Below are 21,599 nucleotides of genomic sequence, written 5' to 3' on the forward strand. Positions count from 1 at the left end.
TAATTATTTTCTAAAAATTAAAATAACAAAATATCTCTCTCCTCCTTGGCCCCACTCTCTTCCTCACTCCCTATTGGTGCCTTCCATTTTTTCCTATCTTTCTATTAGTTGAAACACCTCACCTATATCCCAGTCTTATTCGAATTCTGCAATCGTAGTTGTTTAAGTCATCTAAACTTTATCACCCTAAGACTCCAAACCCTACCACACCTCTTCCTCACTCCCTATTGGTGCCTTCCATTTTTTCTTGTCTTCTTATTGGTTGAAACACCTCACCCATATCCCAGTCTTATTCGAATTCTGCATTCGTAGTTGTTTAAGTCATCTAAACTTTATCACCCTAAGACTCTAAACCCTACCATACCTTTTCATCACTCCCTATTGGTGCCTTCCATTTTTTTCTGTCTTCTTATTGGTTGAAACACCTCACCCATATCCCAGTCTTATTCGAATTCTGCAATCGTAATTGTTTAAGTCATCTAAACTTTATCACCCTAAGACTCCAAACCCTATCACACCTCTCTCCCAAAACCGTATAAATACCCTACTAGAGAAGGGCAGAGGGCAGATGGGAGGAAAGAGGAAAAGAAAATTTAGAGCTATAGGAAATTTAAAGATATTCAAGACTCTTTGAGTTCTTCCTTATTTTTTCTTTTCTTTAAGAAGATTTTCATACAAGATTTTTGGAAGGTCAGTTTTTATTGTTTTCTTTTCAAGATCTATGTCACACAATATTTTAATTCTATGCTCTTTGTCTTCAATTTATTTTATATGTTCATATAGATCATGTAATCATGTTTAATTTGAGGGGATACACAACTCTGCACATGTTTAGTTTCTGTCTCTCGTATTTTTATTATTTTTTTTATTTTCTGAATCTGTAAAAAATTTGTAAAAATTATATTCATATTCTACACGAAATTCCATTAATTTTAGGCTTAAAAATCACTAAAAAAGTTTTAATATTTTGTAAGTTATGGCTGTTTGAAGTTAGGGTTCCTGTAAAATCTGATTTTCAGGATATCCAACTTGTGGAGCCCATATCTCCCTTATTCCTTAATATTTTTGTGTTAATCTAGTGTCTCAAATTAACTTCATAATCTTATGAATCTTTTCCAATTGGTTTTGCATTCATATCTATTGTGGTTAATGAGTTATGAATTTTACAAAAAAGTAGTACGATTCTGTCACTTAGAAAAGTTATGATTTATGTAGACTATTCGGCTAGGGTTTTGTTTGATTTATAAATTTTATGATCTTGTATGATATGTAGGCTGTCTTCTGTAATTTTTTTTATAATTTTTAGGAATGTATAACTATTTTTTAAAAATCGGATTCCTTGCTACCATTAATTTGCCAAAATTTGGAAATTGTATATTTATACATATTCTTGTGTTTTCTTAGGTTTTAATTGATATTTGATCTATTTTTCTGTGTTCTTTCAATTCAAGAAGTGTTATGAAGTGTTTGGATCATGTTAGAAGACTTAGACCATTAGGTAGTTGTAACTAATTAGGAATCTTAACCCTTTAGGAGACTAGAGTTAGAATCCAATGTAAATTGTTATTAATATTTTCTTTATTTCTTTTATTTTCTTTAGTTTCTTTATTTTTTATTACAAACAAAATTGATAAGTAGCCCTAAGGTAAGTACCAAAGAGGGCATTTGCGTGGAGCTTATATGGAGCTAAACAGGAGTAAGCTAGGGATATCATTGTCATACTAGAAGAGAAGACCCTTTTTTAAGGGTAGCTTGCCCCAATGGCAACTCCATTTACCAACAAGTCAGTAGCTCTAGACTTTTTGAATAACCATTGGCATGAAATTGTAGTAATAATAAAACTTTTATGTGATAAATTAAAATTAATTTTGCTTTTAATTTATCTGACTTTTGCATGTAATTAATTTAAATAAATACTTTGTAAATTAAAATTAATCTTGTTTGTAAATTAAACTAATATTGGCATGTAAAATAAATTTAATTTAATACTTGATAATTGTAAAATAAATTTGTATGTTAGAAATCTTTATTAGGTTGTGATTGTTTGGGCGTTATGTGATATTAGAATAAATTACACATGTACATAATTAACTTAGTTTAATTATCCTTAAGGTAACTTGGTGAAAATTAATTAATTAGGTTAAATAGAAACGTAGGGTTATTTGAAATTGAATTTATTTGTAAATTAAATTTTCAATAATAAATTAATTTTAGTCATCTGGTAAATATCATTTAAATAATTAGCAACCCCATAGATAGGAATTACTTGTGCATGAAAATTATGTGTAAACAATAACCCTTTTGTGAATTACTTGCGTGTGTAGGATTAGAATTACATTTTTTAGGATGAAGTTTAATAAAGGAATGATAAACAGGGCTTTTAGAAATATTAATAGAGGACTGGCACTCGAATTAACGTGGTTAGACCAGGCGTAAGGGGTGCCTAACACCTTCCCCATACGTACCCATTATCCCGAACCTAGACATTGGGCTATGGTAATGACGGTTGTGGAAACTCTGCAAGGAGTAAGTTGCTATCCATGACCCTCGAAAGAAACACAGAATATGTTCCGGTTATTACTCGGGTGGCGACTACTGTCTATTTATGCCTTCGTGGTATAAATCTTTAGTACCGTGGTAGTGTTATGAGAAGAAAGTACTTACCAGTGGTTTGATTCTATTAGGATTGTATGAAGTGCATGTCTAGGAAATGTTGTCTAAGGAGGTGGTACTTAAGTGAGACCATTGTGACTCCACCATCTTTCTTGGATATTACCTGGTGTATTTTATATAATTCTAATGGATGATATTTTGCCTCACGCCTCTCTCCCCTACTTGCACCCTTATTGAGTTTGCCAGATTTTGATAAGACTTTTGAGATTGAATGTGATGCAAGTGGTGTAGGAATTGGTGCGGTTCTCATGCAAGAGAAACGAACAATAGCATATTTTAGTAAGAAATTGCATGGAGCTGCCTTGAATTACTCTACTTATGATAAGGAGATGTATGCATTAGTTAGGGCCTTGGAAACTTGGCAACATTATTTGTGGCCTAAAGAGTTTGTCATACATTCAGATCATAAATCATTGAAGCATACTAAGAGTCAAAATAAGTTGAGTAGAAGGCATGATAAATGGATTGAATTTTTAGAGTCATTTCCATATGTGATTAAATACAAGCAAGAAAAAGAGAATGTTGTAGCTGATGCACTTTCTATGAGACATGCACTTTTGTCTACACTTAATTCTAAATTGCTTGGTTTTGAGTTCATGAAATAATTGTATGTTGATGATGCAGATTTTTGTAATGTATATGCTGCTTGTGAGAAAAGTGCATTTCAGAAATTTTATAGGCATGATGGATACTTGTTTAAGGAGAATAAATTATGTGTGCCTAAATGCTCTATGCGAGACTTGCTTGTTTTGGAGTCATATAGTGGTGGTTTGATGGGACATTTTGGTGTTGCTAAGACTTTAAACATATTGCAAGAACACTTCTTTTAGCCACATATGAGGAAAGATGTTGATCGAATGTGTTCTAGGTGTGTTGAATGTAAGAAAGCAAAGTCTAGAGTAATGCCAAATGGTCTTTACACACCCTTGCCTGTTCCTAAGGAACCTTGGACTGATATTTCTATGGATTTTATTTTAGGTTTGCCTAGGTCTAGGAGAGGTCATGATTTTATATTTGTGGTTGTTGATAGATTTTCTAAGATGGCACACTTCATATCGTGTCACCAAACAGATGATGCCACATACATAGCCAATTTGTTCTTTAAGGAGATAGTCGGGTTACATGGTATACCTAGGACTATAGTGAGTGATAGTGTAACACCCCTATTTGCATAGCCTGGTATATTTCATTATTCCGGTGATCGGTGTCAGTCCGGATAATTAAGGGGATTAGAACCACATCTAAGACAACTAGATAAGCTTTGAAAAAAAATAATTAGTAATTGTCAAATAGTTAAGTATAAATAAGAAAAACAAAACACAAGAAGTTAAATAAGTCGAGAGTCATAGCGATAGGTAACCTTCTCGGAAAGGACTGCGAAGTCAATTTAAACTCAAATTTCAAACTGTAAAATGTGACGCTGCAGTCCTTAGAACTATTGCGAACACAGTGGAAAAGAGAAAACCACGAAAAAGAATTGTTAAGCCTGTCAAATAATTAGGTCAGGGATCCGGAAGAAATATTGAATTATTTGCAAACCGGGTTGAATCGGCGAGAGGCAATTCGATCAATTGGCCCCTGGAGCTGACTCCTGACTTGAGTGTCAAATAAAATCGGAGAAAAGAAAATTTCAGAATTGGAAATTAAATTAAAGAACTAAAGAAAAATAAATAAAAAAAAGAGGTAAAAGAAAAAGTGAAAAAGTGATTACATCATGCATGACATCATGCATGATGCAATAAACCTTATAATTAAAAATTTAAATTTAGGATAATTTTTGGTCTTACTAAAGGTTAAAAATTTATAAAAGAAAAAAGAAAAAAAAAAGAGTGGTCTTCATCTTCTTGCCGTAACCTTTCTCTCAACCTCTCCCTCTCCAAAACCTCCATGAAAGCTCATTTGTGAGCTTGAAGAAACCAAAATTCCACCATAGCAAAATTCACTTACCATGATTAAACTTTGTTTGGGAAACTAGAAAAGAAGATTAAAGGAGAAAGAAAGAAGAAAAAGTTGAAGGAAGTGAAGATTGAAAAGCTATATAAAGGTTAGTAAGTTAAACTTGAATTTCTAGTTGAATTAATTGTGTTTATAGTTGAATAAACCTAGAAAAATACTAAAAATGAAATGAAAACAACTTTGGAGGACTAGGTGTGAATTCGGCCAGCTAGGGTTTAAGTTGAGAATGCATGAATTTGACTGAATTAAATATATTAGAAAGCTTGAATGAGTTGAGAAATGGTGTTTGTATGCTTGGAACTAATTAAATGTAACAAATCAAGTGAGTTAGGATTTTGGACCTAGGGTTTGAGAGATAAAACTTGGAGAATTGGTCAAATGGTGTGTTTGACCTAGTTTTAGCTGAAAAATGGTCCATTTCAGGACCAATTGTGGTGTGTAGAAAGTGTTGGAATTAAGTTTGAATTCGGATTGGATATGTTCATTCTACAGGCAGCATGACTAAAGTCCCTTTCAGGGACCAAAATTGAAAATTTACAAACCCAATTGGTGTAAAATGAATTGGAAATGAAACTAGACACAAAATCACACATTTTTCATTTAGGAATCATGCTCAGAAAGTGACCATAGCATAGTGAACAAATTGACCAAATCCGGAATTAGGTATGCTACCCTGTGCAAAAATGACAAGATGAACAGTGCTTGTTCATTTGGCCATAACTTGAGCTAGGCGGTCTAAATGACCTCAAATTTTACCAGTGGACAGATGAGATATAGACCTAAAACTTTCATGAAGAATGCAAACCCAAATTATGCCATTAACCAAGTCATTTGGCCACCCAAATTTGGTGACCTAAAACTGCCAGAACCAAAATTTGCCCAGAAATCTGGGTTAAGTCCAATCCGACAGCTATAGTTCAAATGGCTATAATTTGGCTACAAAACTCCAATTAGAGTGATTCAAAAAGGAGAATAAACTTAAGACAATAGGGAACATTTTCTATGAAGGAAGTTTTGCCAAATTCTAACAGAAAAGTGACCAATGGAACAGTGCAACTTAAGACATCAAAACTGAAAATTTGCAAATTTGCAAAAAAGACTTAGAATTTGAGTAAACAACCAAAACCAACAAATTTAGTGACCAAAATGTGGTATGTGGGTGAAGTGGGAATTCCCATACCTATTAAGCCTTAGAAAGTCAACAAATTGACTTGAATAGTGTAGTAAATAGTAACCCGAAACACAAAAATTTAAAGAACGTCGAGTTTAGCATATTAGAGCTAGGTAAAAGTGAAGTTAAATTTATTTTTGGATTTATGTTAAGTTATGGTACTGAAACACTATAAAATTGTGTGTTTCAGTTGAAAAGAACACCGGGAAAGAACTCGAGGAATCGAGTCAAGGCCAAGAGGCGACTCGTTTAAGGTTTGTGCACAACGAATAATTTTTATAAATTATCTTCTGCATATTGTTTTGAATAATGTGAAATATTGAATTGTGACATTATTATGATGCTTTGATTTAAATTGTTGAAAGTTAATTGTGCATATTTGAAATGGCAATGTTTAGCAAATTGTTAAGATAAGTTTTGAAACCGCAGTGTCATGACCATATATTTGAACACCTCACTAGCATGACTAGTGGGGGTAATCAGTTTCGAATTTTGATTCCTTCTCTGGCTGAAGTGTTGAGGTGTGTGCTAGTGGAAGAAGAAATTGAATGGATATCCATATATTTGAGTTAGCTAGCCTTGTGATGTGACTTCTCCTTAGCCTCTGGCTATTGAGATTATATTTGTTTCGAATGGCATGATATAACTGTGGGTTTTATGAAATGTGTTTTGGCACTTGAAATGAACTTGTTTAGATTAAAATCTTATATTTCATATTTTGTATTTAATTCTCATATTCAGTCCAATTTTTGAATAAATGTGATTTAAATTCTGCATAAAGATTATTTTAGTATGTTGTGCACCACTGAGTCCTAGTACTCATCGATAGCTGTTATTGCTGTCGCAGATTTAGAGACTAGAGGAGCAGCAGAGTGAGCTGCTAAGGATTGTGGAGTGACTTACCCTGAAGTTATATCGGGTATAATTTATACCCCGACTGTAAATATTTATTTTGATGTTTGTGATGCATATAAATGTATGGACATGTAAAATGGGTCTTGAGCATCTTGTACAAAGTTTGTAATAAAATTTAATTTGAATTTTTTTAATGTAAATTTTGCAATGATGTATATAAATTACTTTGTCATTAATGAAATATGAATGGTAGCATTTTATTTTGAATTGAATGAAATTCATTAATGGTATTTGATGATGGTTGGATATTGGAAATGGTGGATTTGAATTTTAGAAGTTGATAATGTGTTGAAATTGATTGAGATGATTGTGAATTTGAAGAAATTGTTGAGAAAAATTATTGAAAGTGCCTTTTTTCAGGTATTTGAAGAACTGTTTTCTCAAAATACAGACGAAACTCTACCAAAATTTTTATAAAATTTGTAGAAAAATAAAATGGGCCAAAAAAATTTTAACTAGTTTCCAACTTTAATTAAATGTTTTAATATCTATTTAGAAATGCTCACCACTTATAAAAAGTAAGAAAATTGGTTTAAAATCCCTTGTAGGGTACTTAATGAGTTATCGATAGGTGAAGTGCGGTAGTTCATTAGGTATTCTATGGGATCATGTTATGCCTTACAGAGGGGTAAGGTGTGACATGTTTTAGTGGTATCAGAGCAAACTTTTGAAGCATGTTTTAACTTATGAATTTGTGTCTTTTCTTTGCTAAGTACAACTGCTCAATGTCCTTATTTGTTACATACAGTGCATTACATCATAAATATGAACTAACGGAGAGAAATCTCCTTGTGTTACTTATTTAGGAGATACCCTAACTTCAGACTGAAATGGAAGAAGGGGATCGCTCAGTCTAGCAATCTGTTGAAGCTGAGGCACAAGGGGAAGCCCCAGCTTTACAAAATGTCAGTGGATCAGTAGCACCAGCTGCACAAATGCCTCAATTTCCTGCACAGTTTGTACAGCAGATGGCTGCGATGTTTCAACAAATGGCTGGGGGTATGCCTGCTTAAGCTCCACCCCAGACAACTGTGGCACAACCACTGCCTCCAGCTAGACAGTATGATAAGTTATTGAAGTATGGAGCTACTGAATTTAAGGGTACAGTGGACCCTTTAGAGGCAGAGCAATGGCTTGAAAGGATGGATAGAGTATTTAAGAAGCTGCACTGCCAAGATAAACTGAAGTTTGAATATTCTGTGTCACTACTACAAGGGGATGCGTATGATTGGTGGAAAACCATCCCCCACAGCTTGGCTGAACCACCAGTACTGACCTGGGATGACTTCATCTGAGAATTCAGATAGAAATACATCCCAGATGCATATGTTGATTAGAAATTGCAAGAATTTTTAAGTTTGAAACAAGGGAACCGATCAGTGGCAGAGTATGAGAGGGAGTTCTCCCGCTTAAGTCATTATGCTAGGAGTCTCCTTTCTACTAGCAAGGCAAGATGTAAGAGATTTGAGACTGGTTTGAAGCCCAGTTTGAGAATGCAAGTAGTGGGATTCAGACACAGCAATTTTTCAGAACTCACGTCTCAAGCACTCGAGCTAGAAAGGATTGAATCAGAAGCAACCCCAATAAAAGAAAAATCAGAAAAAGTTGAAAAATCAGAGAAAGACAAAAGGGAAAAATCAGTTGAACAGAGTTCTGGTGGTACTTTTGGAAAGAAAAAGAAATTTAGTGGACCCAGCAGGGGTCGAGGTGGAAGATTTGGAAGAGGCAGATTTTCTGGACAGAGACCCCCTTGGTCTGGTCAACAGTCGAGCAGGGGTTCATATCCTGCCCGCCCCTGTGAGACTTGTGGCAAGATTCATGAGGGGGAATGCTATTGGGCCACTGGAGCCTACTTTAACTGTGGAGGCAAGGGCCATTTAGCAAAAGACTGCACTAGTGCTCCTAAATATGGTCCAGTTCCTACTACTGCCGAAGGATCTGTTCAGAGTCCTGCTTCCAGAAGTTCACAGTCAATTGGCAGAGGAAGAGGCAGAGGTAGAGGCACTGTTTCAGGCAGTTAGGGCACTGTTGGTCAGTCAGCACAAGGAAGTGCGTCAGCCAGAGTTTACACGATGAGACAGCGAGAAGAGGCTGAGACTTCTGATGTTATAGCTGGTACATTCTCTATCTCTGATCAAGAAGTATTTGTGTTGTTTGATCTGGGTTCAACCCACTCATATGTTAGTGCTAGCATAGTCAGTTCACTTGCTGTTCCATGTGTCCAAATGGGTTTTGAAGTGCTAGTAACTAGTCCATTAGGACAAGAGGTACGGGTTAACAGAATTTATAGAGACTGTGCTTTGGTGATCCAAGGACATGTTTTTCTGTCAGATTTGATTGAAATGCCCTTCAGAGAGTATGATATTATCTTGGGCATGGATTGGTTAGCCAGGCATCACGCTATGATTGACTGTAGACTAAAGACAGTCACTTTTGGTCTCTCTCTATACGGTGATGTGGTAATACATGGGGAGAGGCATTTACTACCATCAAACATTATTTCGACTGCACTAGCTAGAAGGATGATCAGAAAGGGGTGTGAAGCATACTTGGCACATGTGATAGACACCCAAGTGGGGAGTCCAGCATTGAGGGACATCCCTACTGTATGTGACTTTCCAGATGTATTTTCTGATGAATTGCCAGGATTACCTCTAGAAAGAGAGGTGCAGTTTGAAATTGATGTTATGCCTAGTATGGACCCAATCTCCATAACGCCATATAGAATGGCACCTGTAGAATTGAAAGAGTTGAAAGTGCAGTTGTAAGAGCTGTTTGACAAGGGCTTTATCCACCCTAGTGTGTCACCTTGAGGAGCGCCAATGTTGTTTGGTAAGAAGAAAGATGGCACTCTCTGTTTATGTATTGACTATCGGCAGTTGAATAAGGTGACAATAAATAATAGATACCCATTGCCCCGCATTGATGACTTGTTTGATCAGTTGAGGGGTGTAGCTGTGTTCTCCAAAATTGACCTGAGATCAGGTTATTATCAACTGAAAGTACAAGAGCAGAGTATTCCTAATATTGCCTTTAGAACCCGCTATGGCCATTATGAGTTCTTGGTCATGCCATTCGGGTTAACTAATGCTCCGGCTGCTTTTATGGATCTGATGAACACTATCTTCAGACCATACCTCGATCAGTTTGTTGTGGTATTCATAGATGATATATTGGTCTATTCGAGGAGTGCAGAAGAGCATGATAGACATCTGCGAATTGTACTACAGACTTTGAGGGAGAAACAGCTATACGCCAAATTATCGAAGGGTGAATTTTTGCTGAAAGAAATATCTTTCTTGGGGCAAGTAGTATCGGTAGAGGGCATCAAGGTAGATCCAAGTAAGATAGAAGCTGTCCTTAATTAGAGGCCACCCAAAAATATCACGGAGATTCATAATTTTCTGGGTTTAGCTGGATACTACAGTCGATTTGTGAAAGGATTCTCCATGTTGGCATCTCCATTGACCAAGCTGCTTAGGAAAGATGTGAAATTTTAGTGGACAGACAAATGCCAGCAGAGTTTTGATGAATTGAAGAAATGCTTGATTGAAGCTCCAGTCCTGACTTTACCTATCCCGGGTAAAGAATACACAGTATATAGTGATGCTTCTCACAATGGGTTAGGCTGTGTATTGATGCAAGATCGAAATGTCATTGCCTATATATCACGCCAGCTGAAACCACATGAGAGGAATTATCCAGCACATGATTTGGAGCTTGCAGCTATTGTGTTTGCTCTTAAGATCTGGAGACACTATTTGTATGGGGAGAAGTGTTACATCTACACAGATCATAAGAGTTTGAAGTATTTAGGCACCCAGAAAGAGCTGAATTTGAGACAGAGGAGATGGTTAGAGTTGATAAAAGACTATGATTGTCTAATAGACTATCAGTCAGGGAAAGCTAATGTTGTGGCTGACGCCTTAAGTCGCAAGACTATGGCAAGTCTATGGGTTACTCCTTTGTCTTTGGTACATGAGTTAAGATCATTGCATGCTAGCTTAGGGATTAATGATGATGGGTAGACAGCAGTTGCATTGCATGTACAGCCAGTGGTGATTGATCAGATCAGAATGGCTACTCAGAATGACGAGAAGTATCAGAAATTATTGGAAGAAGTCCGACAGGGCAAGAAACCAGAATTCTCAATTAAAGATGATGGTCTACTGCTACACCAGGGCAGAATGTGTGTTCCTAATGATGTTGATTTGAGGCAAATCATTTTGAAGGAAGCACATGAGTCTCCTTTTGCCATGCACCCTGGTGTTACAAAAATGTATAGAGAGCTAAAGGAGTATTACTGGTGGATGGGTATGAAAAGAGATGTGGCAGAGTTTGTTTCTAAATGCCTAACTTGTCAGCAAGTGAAGGCAGAGTATCAAGTACCTGCTGGGTTGTTACATCCACTACCAGTACCGGAATGGAAATGGGAGAAAATAACAATGGATTTTGTGATGGGACTTCCGAGGACACAGAAGAGTCATGATGCAGTTTGGGTCATTTTTGACAGACTGACTAAGTCTGCTCATTTTCTGCCAGTTTGAATGGACTACAGTTTAAAAAGATTAGCCAAGTTGTACATCGATGAGATTGTGAGACTGCATGGAGTGCCAGTATCCATCGTATCTGATAGAGATCCTAGGTTCACTTCTAGATTTTGGGGTAGTCTTCAGAGAGCCCTAGGAACTAGATTGAACTTTAGTACTGCATTCCACCCACAGACAGATAGCCAGTCTGAGAGGGTAATTCAGATCTTGGAGGACATGCTACGAGCTTGTGTGATTGAGTTTGAGGGCAGTTGGGACACACACTTGCCTTTGATTGAGTTTGCTTACAAAAATAGCTACCAATCAAGCATTGGGATGCCTCCATATGAAGCTTTGTATGGCAGAAAATGTAGAACACCAATTTGTTAGGATGACATGGGTGAAAGAAAGATGATTGGACCCGAAATTGTTCAGTAGACCGAGGAGAAGATCAGGGTGATCAGAGATCGACTTAAGACTGCATCAAACCGTCAGAAGTCCTATATTAATTTAAAGAGAAGGGATATTGAGTATGCAGTGGGTGAGAAAGTATTCCTCAAGGTTTCCCCTTGGAAGAGAATTATGAGATTCGACAGAAAGGGGAAACTGAGTCCTCGTTTCATTGGGCCATATGAGGTTCTGGAAAGAGTGGGTCCTTTGGCATATCGATTGGCACTACCTCCAGAGTTGGAGAAGATACATAATGTCCTCCATGTGTCCATGTTGAGGAGGTATCGATCAGACCCATCTCATATACTACTAGTAGAAGAGATTGAGGTGAATCCAGACCTCACATATGAGAAGAACCCATAGAGATTCTGGCTTATGAGGTGAAGCAGCTACGGAATAAGTAGATACCGTTAGTGAAAGTGCTGTGGAACCATTATACGGGCCAAGAAGCTACCTAGGAACAAGAGGAGGATATGAGGAGACAGCACCCACAGCTATTCAGAAATTGATACCAGGTAAAATTTCGAGATGAAATTTATTTTAAGGGGGGGAGAATTGTAACACCCCTATTTGCATAGCCTGGTATATTTCACTGTTTCGCTGATCGGTGTCGGTCCGGATAATTAAGGGGATTAGAACCACATCTAAGACAACTAGAAAAGCTCTGAAAATAAATAATTAGTAATTGTCAAATAGTTAAGTATAAATAAGAAAAACAAAACTCAAGAAGTTCAATGAGCCGAGAGTCACAGCGATGGGTGACCTTCTCGGGAAAGACTGCGAAGTCAATTTAAACTCAAATTTCGAATCGTAAAATGTGACGCTGCGGTACTTAGAACTATTGCAAAAACAATGGAAAAGAGAAAACCACGAAAAAGAATTGTTAAGCCTGTCAAATAATTAGGTCAGGGATCCAAAAGAAATATTGAATTATTTACAAATCGGGTCGAATCGGCGAGAGGTAATTTGGTCAATTGGCCCCTGGAGTTGACTCCTGACTTGACTGTCAAATAAAATCGGAGAAAAGAAAATTTCAGAATTGAGAATTAAATTAAAGAACTAAAGAAAAATAAATAAAAAAAAAGAGGAAAAAGAAAAAGTGAAAAAGTGATTACATCATGCATGACATCATGCATGATGCAATAAACCTTATAATTAAAAATTTAAATTTAGGATAATTTTTGGTCTTACTAAAGGTTAAAAATTTATAAAAAAAAAAGAAAAAAAAAAGATTGGTCTTCATCTTCTTGCCGTAACCTTTCTCTCAACCTCTCCCTCTCCAAAACCTCCATGAAAGCTCATTTGTGAGCTTGAAGAAACTAAAATTCCACCATAGAAAATTCACTTACCATGATTAAACTTTGTTTGGGCAACTAGAAAAGAAGATTAAAGGAGAAAGAAAGAAGAAAAAGTTGAAGGAAGTGAAGATTGAAAAGCTATATCAAGGTTAGTAAGCTAAATTTCAATTTCTAGTTGAATTAATTGTGTTTATAGTTGAATAAATCTAGAAAAATACTAAAAATGAAATAAAAACAACTTTGGAGGACTAGGTGTGAATTCGGCCAGCTAGGGTTTAAGTTGAGAATGCATGAATTTGATTGAATTAAATATGTTAGAAAGCTTGAATGAGTTGAGAAATGGTGTTTGTATGCTTGGAACTAATTAAATATAACAAATCAAGTGAGTTAGGGTTTTGGACCTAGGATTTGAGAGATAAAACTTGGAGAATTGATCAAATGGTGTGTTTGACCTAGTTTGAGCTAAAAAATGGTCCATTTCAGGACCAATTGTGGTGTGTAGAAAGTGTTGGAATTAAGTTTGAATTCGGATTGGATATGTTTATTCTGTAGGTAGCATGACCAAGGTCCCTTTCAGGGACCAAACTGAAAATTTACAAACGCAATTGGTGTAAGGCCAATTGGGAATAAAACTAGACACAAAATGACACATTTTTCATTTAGGAATCATGCCCAGAAAGTGACCATAGCATAGTGAACAAATTGACCAAATCCGAAATTAGGTATGCTGCCCTGTACAAAAATGACCAAATGAACAGTGTTTGTTCATTTGGCCATAACTTGAGCTAGGCAGGTCTAAATGACCTGAAATTTTACCAGTGGACAGAAGAGATATAGACCTAAAACTTTCATGAAGAACACAAACCCAAATTATGCCATTAACCAAGTCATTTGGCCACTCAAATTTGGTGACCTAAAACTGCTAGAACCAAAATTTACCCAGAAATCTGGGTTAAGTCCAATCCAACAGCCATGGTTCAAATGGCTATAATTTAAGCTACAAAACTCCAATTGGAGTGATTTAAAAAGGAGAATAAACTTAAGACAATAGGAAACATTTTCTATGAAGGAAGTTTTGCCAAATTCTAACAGAAAAGTGACCAATGGAAAGTGCAACTTAAGACACCAAAACTGAAAATTTGCAAATTTGCGAAAAGGACTTAGAATTTGAGTAAACAACAAAAACCAACAAATTTAGTGACCAAAATATGGTATGTGGGTGAAGTGGGAATTCTCATACTATTAAGCCTTAGAAAGTCAACAAATTGACTTAAATAGTATAGTGAATAGTAACCCGAAACACAAAAATTTAAAGAACATCGAGTTTAGCACATTAGAGCTAGGTAAAAGTGAAGTTAAATTTATTTTTGGATTTATGTTAAGTTATGGTACTGAAACACTGTAAAATTGTGTGTTTCAGTTGAAAAGAACACCAGGAAAGAACCCGAAGAATCGAGTCAAGGCCAAGAGGCGACTCGTTTAAGGTTTGTGCACAATGAATAATTTTTGTAAATTATCTTCTGCATATTGTTTTGAATAATGTGAAATATTGAATTGTGATATTATTATGATGCTTTGATTTAAATTGTTGAAAGTTAATTGTGCATATTTGAAATGGCAATGTTTAGCAAATTGTTAAGATAAGTTTTGAAACCGCAGTGTCATGACCATATATTTGAACATCTCACTAGCATGACTAGTGGGGGTAATCAGTTTCGAATTTTGATTCCTTCTCTGGCTGAAGTGTTGAGGTGTGTGCTAGTGGAAGAAGAAATTAAATGGATATCCATATATTTAAGCTAGCTAGCCTTGTGATGTGACTTCTCCTTAGCCTCTGACTATTGAGATTATATTTGTTTCGAATGGCATGATATAACTGTGGGTTTTATGAAATGTGTTTTGGCACTTCGAAATGAACTTGTTTGGATTAAAATCTCATATTTCATATTTTGTATTTAATTCTCATGTTCAGTCCAATTTTTGAATAAATGTGATTTAAATTCTACATAAAGATTATTTTAGTATGTTGTGCACCACTGAGTCCTAGTATTCAGCGATAGCTATTATTGCTGTCGCAGATTTAGAGATTAGAGGAGCAGCAGAGTGAGCTGCTGAGGATTGTGGAGCGACTTACCCTGAAGTTATATCGGGTATAATTTATACCTCGACTGTAAATATTTATTTTGATGTTTGTGATGCACATAAATGTATGGACATGTAAAATGCGTCTTGAGCAGCTTGTACAAAGTTTGTAATAAAATTTAGTTTGAATTTCTTTTAATATAAATTTTGTAATGATGTATATAAAATACTGTCATTAATGAAATATGAATGGTAGCATTTTATTTTGAATTGAATGAAATTCATTAATGGTATTTGATGATGGTTGGATATTGGAAATGGTGGATTTGAATTTTGGAAGTTGATAATGTGTTGAAATTGATTGAGATAATTGTGAATTTGAAGAAGTTTTTGAGAAAAATTATTGGAAGTGCCTTTTTTTTCAGGTATTTGAAGAACTGTTTTCTCAAAATACAGATGAAACTCTGTCAAAATTTTTATAAAATTTGTGAAAAAATAAAATGGGCCAAAACAATTTTAATTAGTTTTCAACTTTAATTAAATATTTTAATATCTATTTAGAAATGCTCACCACTTATAAAAAGTAAGAAAATTAGTTTAAAATCCCTTGTAGGGTACTTAATGAGTTATCAGTAGGTGAAGTGCGGTAGTTCATTAGGTATTCTACGAGATCATGTTATGCCTTACAGAGGGGTAAGGTGTGACAGATAGAGATGTTAAGTTCCTAAGTCACTTTTGGAGGCTGTTGTGGGGTAAGTTAGGTACTAAACTGTTGTTCTCAACTACTTGTCATCCCCAGACTGATGGACAAACAGAAGTAGTAAATAGAAACTTAACTACTTTATTGTGTGTGATGGTTAAACAAAATTTGAAATCTTAGGAAGATTGCATTCCTTTTGTTGAGTTTGCTTATAATAGAGTAGTGCATTATTCTACCAGATTTTCACCATTTCAGATTGTGTATGGATTTAATCCATTGACACCATTAGACTTGTTGCCTTTACATGTTAATCATATTAATAGTCTTGATGGTAAAAAGAAAGTAGATTTGGTTAGGAAATTGCATGAGCAAGCTAGGTTACAAATTGAAAAAAAAAAATGCACGATATGCTACTCATGCTAATAAAGGCCGAAAGCCTCTTGTGTTTGAACCAGAAAACTTTTTTTGGATGCATTTAAGGAAAGAGCGGTTTCCAAACCTAAGAAAGTCAAAATTACAGCCAAGGTGTGATGGTCCATTCAAAGTGCTAGAAAGGATCAACAACAATGCATACAAGATTGATTTACTTGGTGAGTATGGTGTTAGCAATTCTTTTAACATTACTGATCTTTCCCCTTGCATTGATGCAGGACCAAATTCCAGGACGAATTCTTTCAAAGGAGGAGGGGATAATGAAGAAGCACCAGTGCCTATGCCATTATTTAGAGGACCCATCATCAGAGCCGGAGCTAGAGAGCTGTAAGCATTGGTGTTGGAGTATTGTGAACACAAGGGGGATCAAAATTGCCATGTTGGACTTTTTTGCATATTATTGGAATCTAGGTGGATCATTCTCACACAAGTTGGCATAGGAGACTTGACGAGTAGCGCCACATTAGCGTGACTTAAGCCACATCAGCATGACTTGGCACAAGACCATTCGGCCAAGTGGATTTGAGGAGCTTTTTATGCTTATTTGGATTTGCCATGTGCTGACACATTTTATTGGTCCCCACTACATTAAAAAAAGTTTGCTACCACCTAAAGTGTTGTTGCCACCTTATGGTCCCCACTACATAAAGGCTGCCATAAAGCAAGTGGTCCCAAATGATCCCCCCTTAAGGGGACGCCCCATCTCATTGAGGAGCCTTGTATTTTTGTCTTTTTTACCATGTTGGCACACTTTTAGGGTTTTGGTACACTTTTAGGGGGTTTTAGAGATACTATATATAACCCAAGATATTCATATTGTATTTGGTAGCCTTCATTTTTCTAGTTTTAGTGTGAGCATTAGGGTGAGAACTCCATTGTTGGAGCTTGAGTTTCTTCTATGTTTCTTCCATGTTTCTTGAAAGAACTTAGATTCTAGCAACATGAACCCCTTGCTAGTCTTATTTTGATGATCAATATGCTTTATCTTGTTACTATTTGTGTATTGACACTTGGGTTTTCAATCTGAAATTCTGCCTTGTTTGGATGATTAAAGATCTTGGTTCCACTATTTAGATGTTGTGTTTCTTGGCATCCTAGGAGTGCTCATCAGGTGCATAGCTGCAGTTGTAAAGGGTTTGGCGTAAACTGCATCAATTTCAACTACTGTCATGTTGTGACCAGCAATTGCAAAGAAAAGTTCGTCGTTGAACGCAGCATTGGTGATTCTAAAGAGGTATGTCTTTCCCTGCTCAACCACATGGAAAATGTATCTGCAAGAATAGGTAGAAAATGAAAATGCATAAAGCTAGGTAGTATTGAAATGCATTTAGTTCAAAGGTTGTCCTGTTGCTGTTAAGATTGAACAGCTAACAGCAGAACACAAAAGATGAACCAAACACCCTTAAAATATATATAACCAAATTGTAATTTTACTCACATTTCACAGAACATGGGAAGAGTGGCCCGGGTTTCCCATTAATCGTATGTGCATCAGATGCATTTGGTGGCAATCCCAGCTTGTTCCCTTGTTTAACAATCTCTTCTACATCATTGTTCCACCATTCTCCTACACCATTGATTTTCAACAATTACAACAATTAGGAAAGCCAATACCTTAAAAAGTGTACTTGAAATAACCCAAGTTCAATATAACCAAGATGTTAATTAGTTTATGCATATGGATCCCACCTAAAATGATGACTTTTTCCATTTGAGGCTGAGGGAAAGGAAATGGGTTGCCTGGTTTAGGCATGATAACTATAGCACCATAGACAGTAGCCCTTAGCCAAAAGATATGTGCATGCCACCATAGTGTTCCTCTTTGCCCTGTTATATTAAAATAATACGTGTAACTTTGGCCTGTCTTGATTGGACATTGTGTTATATAAGCAGGCCCATCTGCCCAACCACTTCGAAACTGCTTTAGTCCATGCCTGCAAGCGCAACAAAACAATCCTTTCTATTAATTATGACAGAAACCTGCATGGTGTTTTACATTTCCTGATGTCACATTATATTATTATTAGCCCTACCAATGAATGGACATGCTACATTGGGCATGTTTGGTCACATTCACAAGAACTCTATCTCCTTCTCTGACATAAATTGTTGATCCTGGAAACCTCCCATTTACTGTGAAAATGGGCTTGGCATGACACAATCTGCTAACATTTTTCATTTGAATCTGAAAAACAAAATCAACAAGAAAATGGAAAATGATTGGCTGCATAGGTGTATCTGAAAATAATTGCATATGAAAAGCATGCTTGAATTACTAGCTAGTGATTTTAATCACTCACATCAAATTGTTATTTCTTAACAGCAGCTTCAACTGGTGGGGAGATAAACCCAATTAAGCAAAGAAATAAAAAATAAACTCTTTGACTTAGAGCCATAATATTTTGAAAGGAAATATGTTGATATGTTTTTGGATGAGACAATTAACGGAAGTCAAAAGTCACATTGCATTTTATAGTGCTTGAAAGATGGAGCATATATCAGTTTGTTAGAAGAAGATAGTTGCTGTTGAATTAGGTGGAGAGGACTAGCTAGCCGAGAATAGATTGAATACCAAAGCTATGAGAGCTACTCTGAGCCAACCGTGGTCGTCCACCCTGTGCCTGAGCTTTGCCGTCAAGGAAAAGTGATTGTTTTTGTATTTACTCTCCCTTTTTTCTATGTTTTTTTTCCCTCTATTTTGCAAGGGTGAATGCCTTCTATTTTAATTAGAAACGAAGGATTTTTTTTTTTCTTTTTCCTTCCTTGACAGTTTGGTTATCAATATCAAGACCTTGCTTCTAAGCTTTCATGGGTTTCTATTTTTTGTGAATATTATATTGTTTTTAAAATAACTTGAAAATATGAAACCTTTTAATGCTAAAATATTAGCAGTTGTTTTGATATAAATTCCACTTCTTCACTAATATTGCTTTGATATAAATACTGCTTGACGCCATGTAGTGATCCTGTAGAGTGTTTAGTTTAATGACTTGTGTAATTAACTACATAGATTGAATCACGAACAGATCAAGACATCAAAGACTAGTTAATTCAATTATTGCATTAAATTGCCCTGGGGAAGTATGTAATGCACGTGAAATTCTTATCTATATCTAGTCCATCATGATTCCATATCTTGTGTCTTGAATTTATGATGGACTGAGTTATTGATAATAAAAATCCTGTTATGTACTTTGTTAATTATTAATTCTCTGCCTGAAATTCATGTATGTATATAACTGCACCATTGATATGCATATAGAAGGGAATGAGGAGACAGTGAGGAGGAAAAGATCTTCTCTCTTCAACAGGTGGCTAACAGATTCTAATTGAGAAACCAAAAGAAAGAAAATTCATTTCATTTTGTAAATATGAATTTATACATACAAAATAATTTCATTAGGACAATATGAGCTGATACAGCCTCTTTCATGAAAAGGGCTAATAAATGAATGAATATCTACAATGAAATTCCGTACAATATTAAAAAAATATAAATAAATAAATTATTCAGCATTATTCAGAGAAAAGAAGCAATTAAAAGGGTGCAATTTTTCTAGTTAATTATTTCCAACGTTAGCCTTGATAATTGTGGAGCCTCTTTTAAAGTAGGTTGGTGCATTCCTGAGCCAGCTTTGCCCCCCAATCATGGCCTTTGTTAAGTAGGGTGCAGCCTCTTCCATGGATAAGCTCTGCGACCATTCAACCCTGTGAGCTCTGTTAGCTCCAGGACCATAACACTTGTACTCAGCATAGAACACAGTACTACACCAAACACAAAAACAAGCGGTTAATTCTTGTATGAAGAAGAATGTATATATAGATCATTTCTTTTTTAACGAATAAAAAAGAGATATGGCGGTACTGATACCGATTGTAATACTCCTTGCAAACCTGAAAACACTAAATCTAAAATAGTTAATTTAAATTATATGCACCTTTGCTTGGTTTGGCCAGCCCAACTATCCCATCCGGCTGGGACTATCGCACTGGACATGTAAGATAAGGCAAAGACCACTCTTGAATAATCACCCCATGGCCTTCCTAGATAAGCACTTCCAATGCCAGTGATCTTGCAATCCAAAAAGGTGAAACCACTATTCTGAGTCAAAGAGTCCCTGTGCTGAGCTGTTATAGATCCATTGTTTTTGGAAATTGAATGCAGATGGCACCTCTGCACATACAAAACTATATCATGTACTTTCTCCAAAAAGAACATTGAAAATTCTTTTGTCATTTTCTTAACAATTTATAAAATTTTCAAAGAATCAAGTTTAAGTAGAAATATAAATATATATAGCACTCACTTCAAAGAGTGAAGCAGCATTTCCACATATGAAATCCGTAGCTCCTTCAATGTAGCAATTTCTATAATAGTGTGATCCGGTGTCGTCCAAGAGGGTGTCTTGATATGAGAGAATCCTGCAACCATAGAATGCTGCTCTATCTCCTGATACTCTCAATGCAACAGCTTTGTCACCGCTCCCATATGTATTCTGTTGATCACAATAAAAGTATTCTATAATTGGCTTCATGGATCAAGTTTCTTCAACCAAATAATGAGGAAATAAAAGTACCTGGATGGTGAGATATCGTCCAACAAAATCAGAACCTAGTACAGAAAGTGTTGGAGACTGAAAAATGTCCCCTCCATCACTCCATGTTATTATCGTCTTTGACGGCTGTGTGCCACTCAGTGTTATGAAGGGCTTATCAGCAGGCACAACCACCTTTTCTCTGCTTAAATCAACATTAATTACAGCGTTATATGATCATATCAAGTTAATCATAGATGCTTATATATATGATTATTGATTTATTTTGCATACACAAACCTGTATGTTCCTGGCTTAACCAAAATGAAATACAATTGAGAGTTATTTGGCGGAACAGAGTCTATGGCATCTTGTATTTTTTTGAAGTCTCCTTTACCAGATTGATCCACGCTGATGAGAACTGCAGTTGACAAGTCTATGGAAGCTGTAGCAGCAGCAGCAGCAGCTGCAGCCATGAGCGAACCTAATAAAGCAGTATGAGCTAAAATCATCACAACAACACAGCCAGAAATCTTCATTGCAGCTACACCCATGTGAGAATGTGATTAATTATACTTTTTTTCTTCGTCTCGAGTGATGTGCAGAGATATAGATTAAACTATGATTCAGTGAAGGGTATGAAGCGAAGGTACTTTAATATATATAGTGATTAGGGAAGACCTTTTTTTTTTTTTTATCAGAAATTAGGGAAGACCTTACTTGTATCATATGTGACATTCCTTATTAAAGGTCAATGAAATTGGTGGTCTGTAGCCGATTTCTTACTATTGAAGTTCAAAGATAAAGATGGCTGTCATAACGTAAACATGCATGCAAATCGCAAAGATTATGCATATA

The 21,599-nt window shown here is 35.8% G+C and overlaps 1 protein-coding gene and 1 pseudogene across 1 annotated transcript; both read right to left on the reverse strand.

The window, feature by feature from the left end:
- The window catches only part of LOC110664820 (laccase-11-like), a 33,647-nt pseudogene extending 15,030 nt beyond the window's left edge, over positions 1–18,617 (reverse strand).
- A 1,008-nt stretch (positions 18,618–19,625) lies between these two features.
- LOC110664821 (putative pectinesterase 11) lies at positions 19,626–21,355 on the reverse strand. The gene is made up of 5 exons (XM_021824678.2): positions 21,042–21,355; positions 20,784–20,943; positions 20,514–20,702; positions 20,145–20,380; positions 19,626–19,971 (listed from the first exon to the last, which is right to left on the reverse strand). Exons 1-5 carry the CDS (start codon positions 21,293–21,295, stop codon positions 19,767–19,769), a joined length of 1,044 nt encoding a protein of 347 aa, XP_021680370.2. The 5' UTR covers positions 21,296–21,355; the 3' UTR covers positions 19,626–19,766.
- Positions 21,356–21,599: the final 244 nt, after the last annotated feature.

Source organism: Hevea brasiliensis, chromosome 1 (assembly GCF_030052815.1).
Source record: "Hevea brasiliensis isolate MT/VB/25A 57/8 chromosome 1, ASM3005281v1, whole genome shotgun sequence".
Lineage (NCBI taxonomy): Eukaryota > Viridiplantae > Streptophyta > Magnoliopsida > Malpighiales > Euphorbiaceae > Hevea > Hevea brasiliensis.

Excerpts from the sequence above, each read along its gene's own strand:
- LOC110664821 (XM_021824678.2), bottom strand. The coding sequence starts at position 21,295 with ATGGGTGTAGCTGCAATGAAGATTTCTGGCTGTGTTGTTGTGATGATT. Across the intron at positions 20,944-21,041 it reads GTTAAGCCAGGAACATACAG|AGAAAAGGTGGTTGTGCCTG; the intron begins GTTTGTGTATGC and ends TGATTTAAGCAG. Across the intron at positions 20,381-20,513 it reads ATGCTGCTTCACTCTTTGAA|AGGTGCCATCTGCATTCAAT; the intron begins GTGAGTGCTATA and ends TTGTATGTGCAG.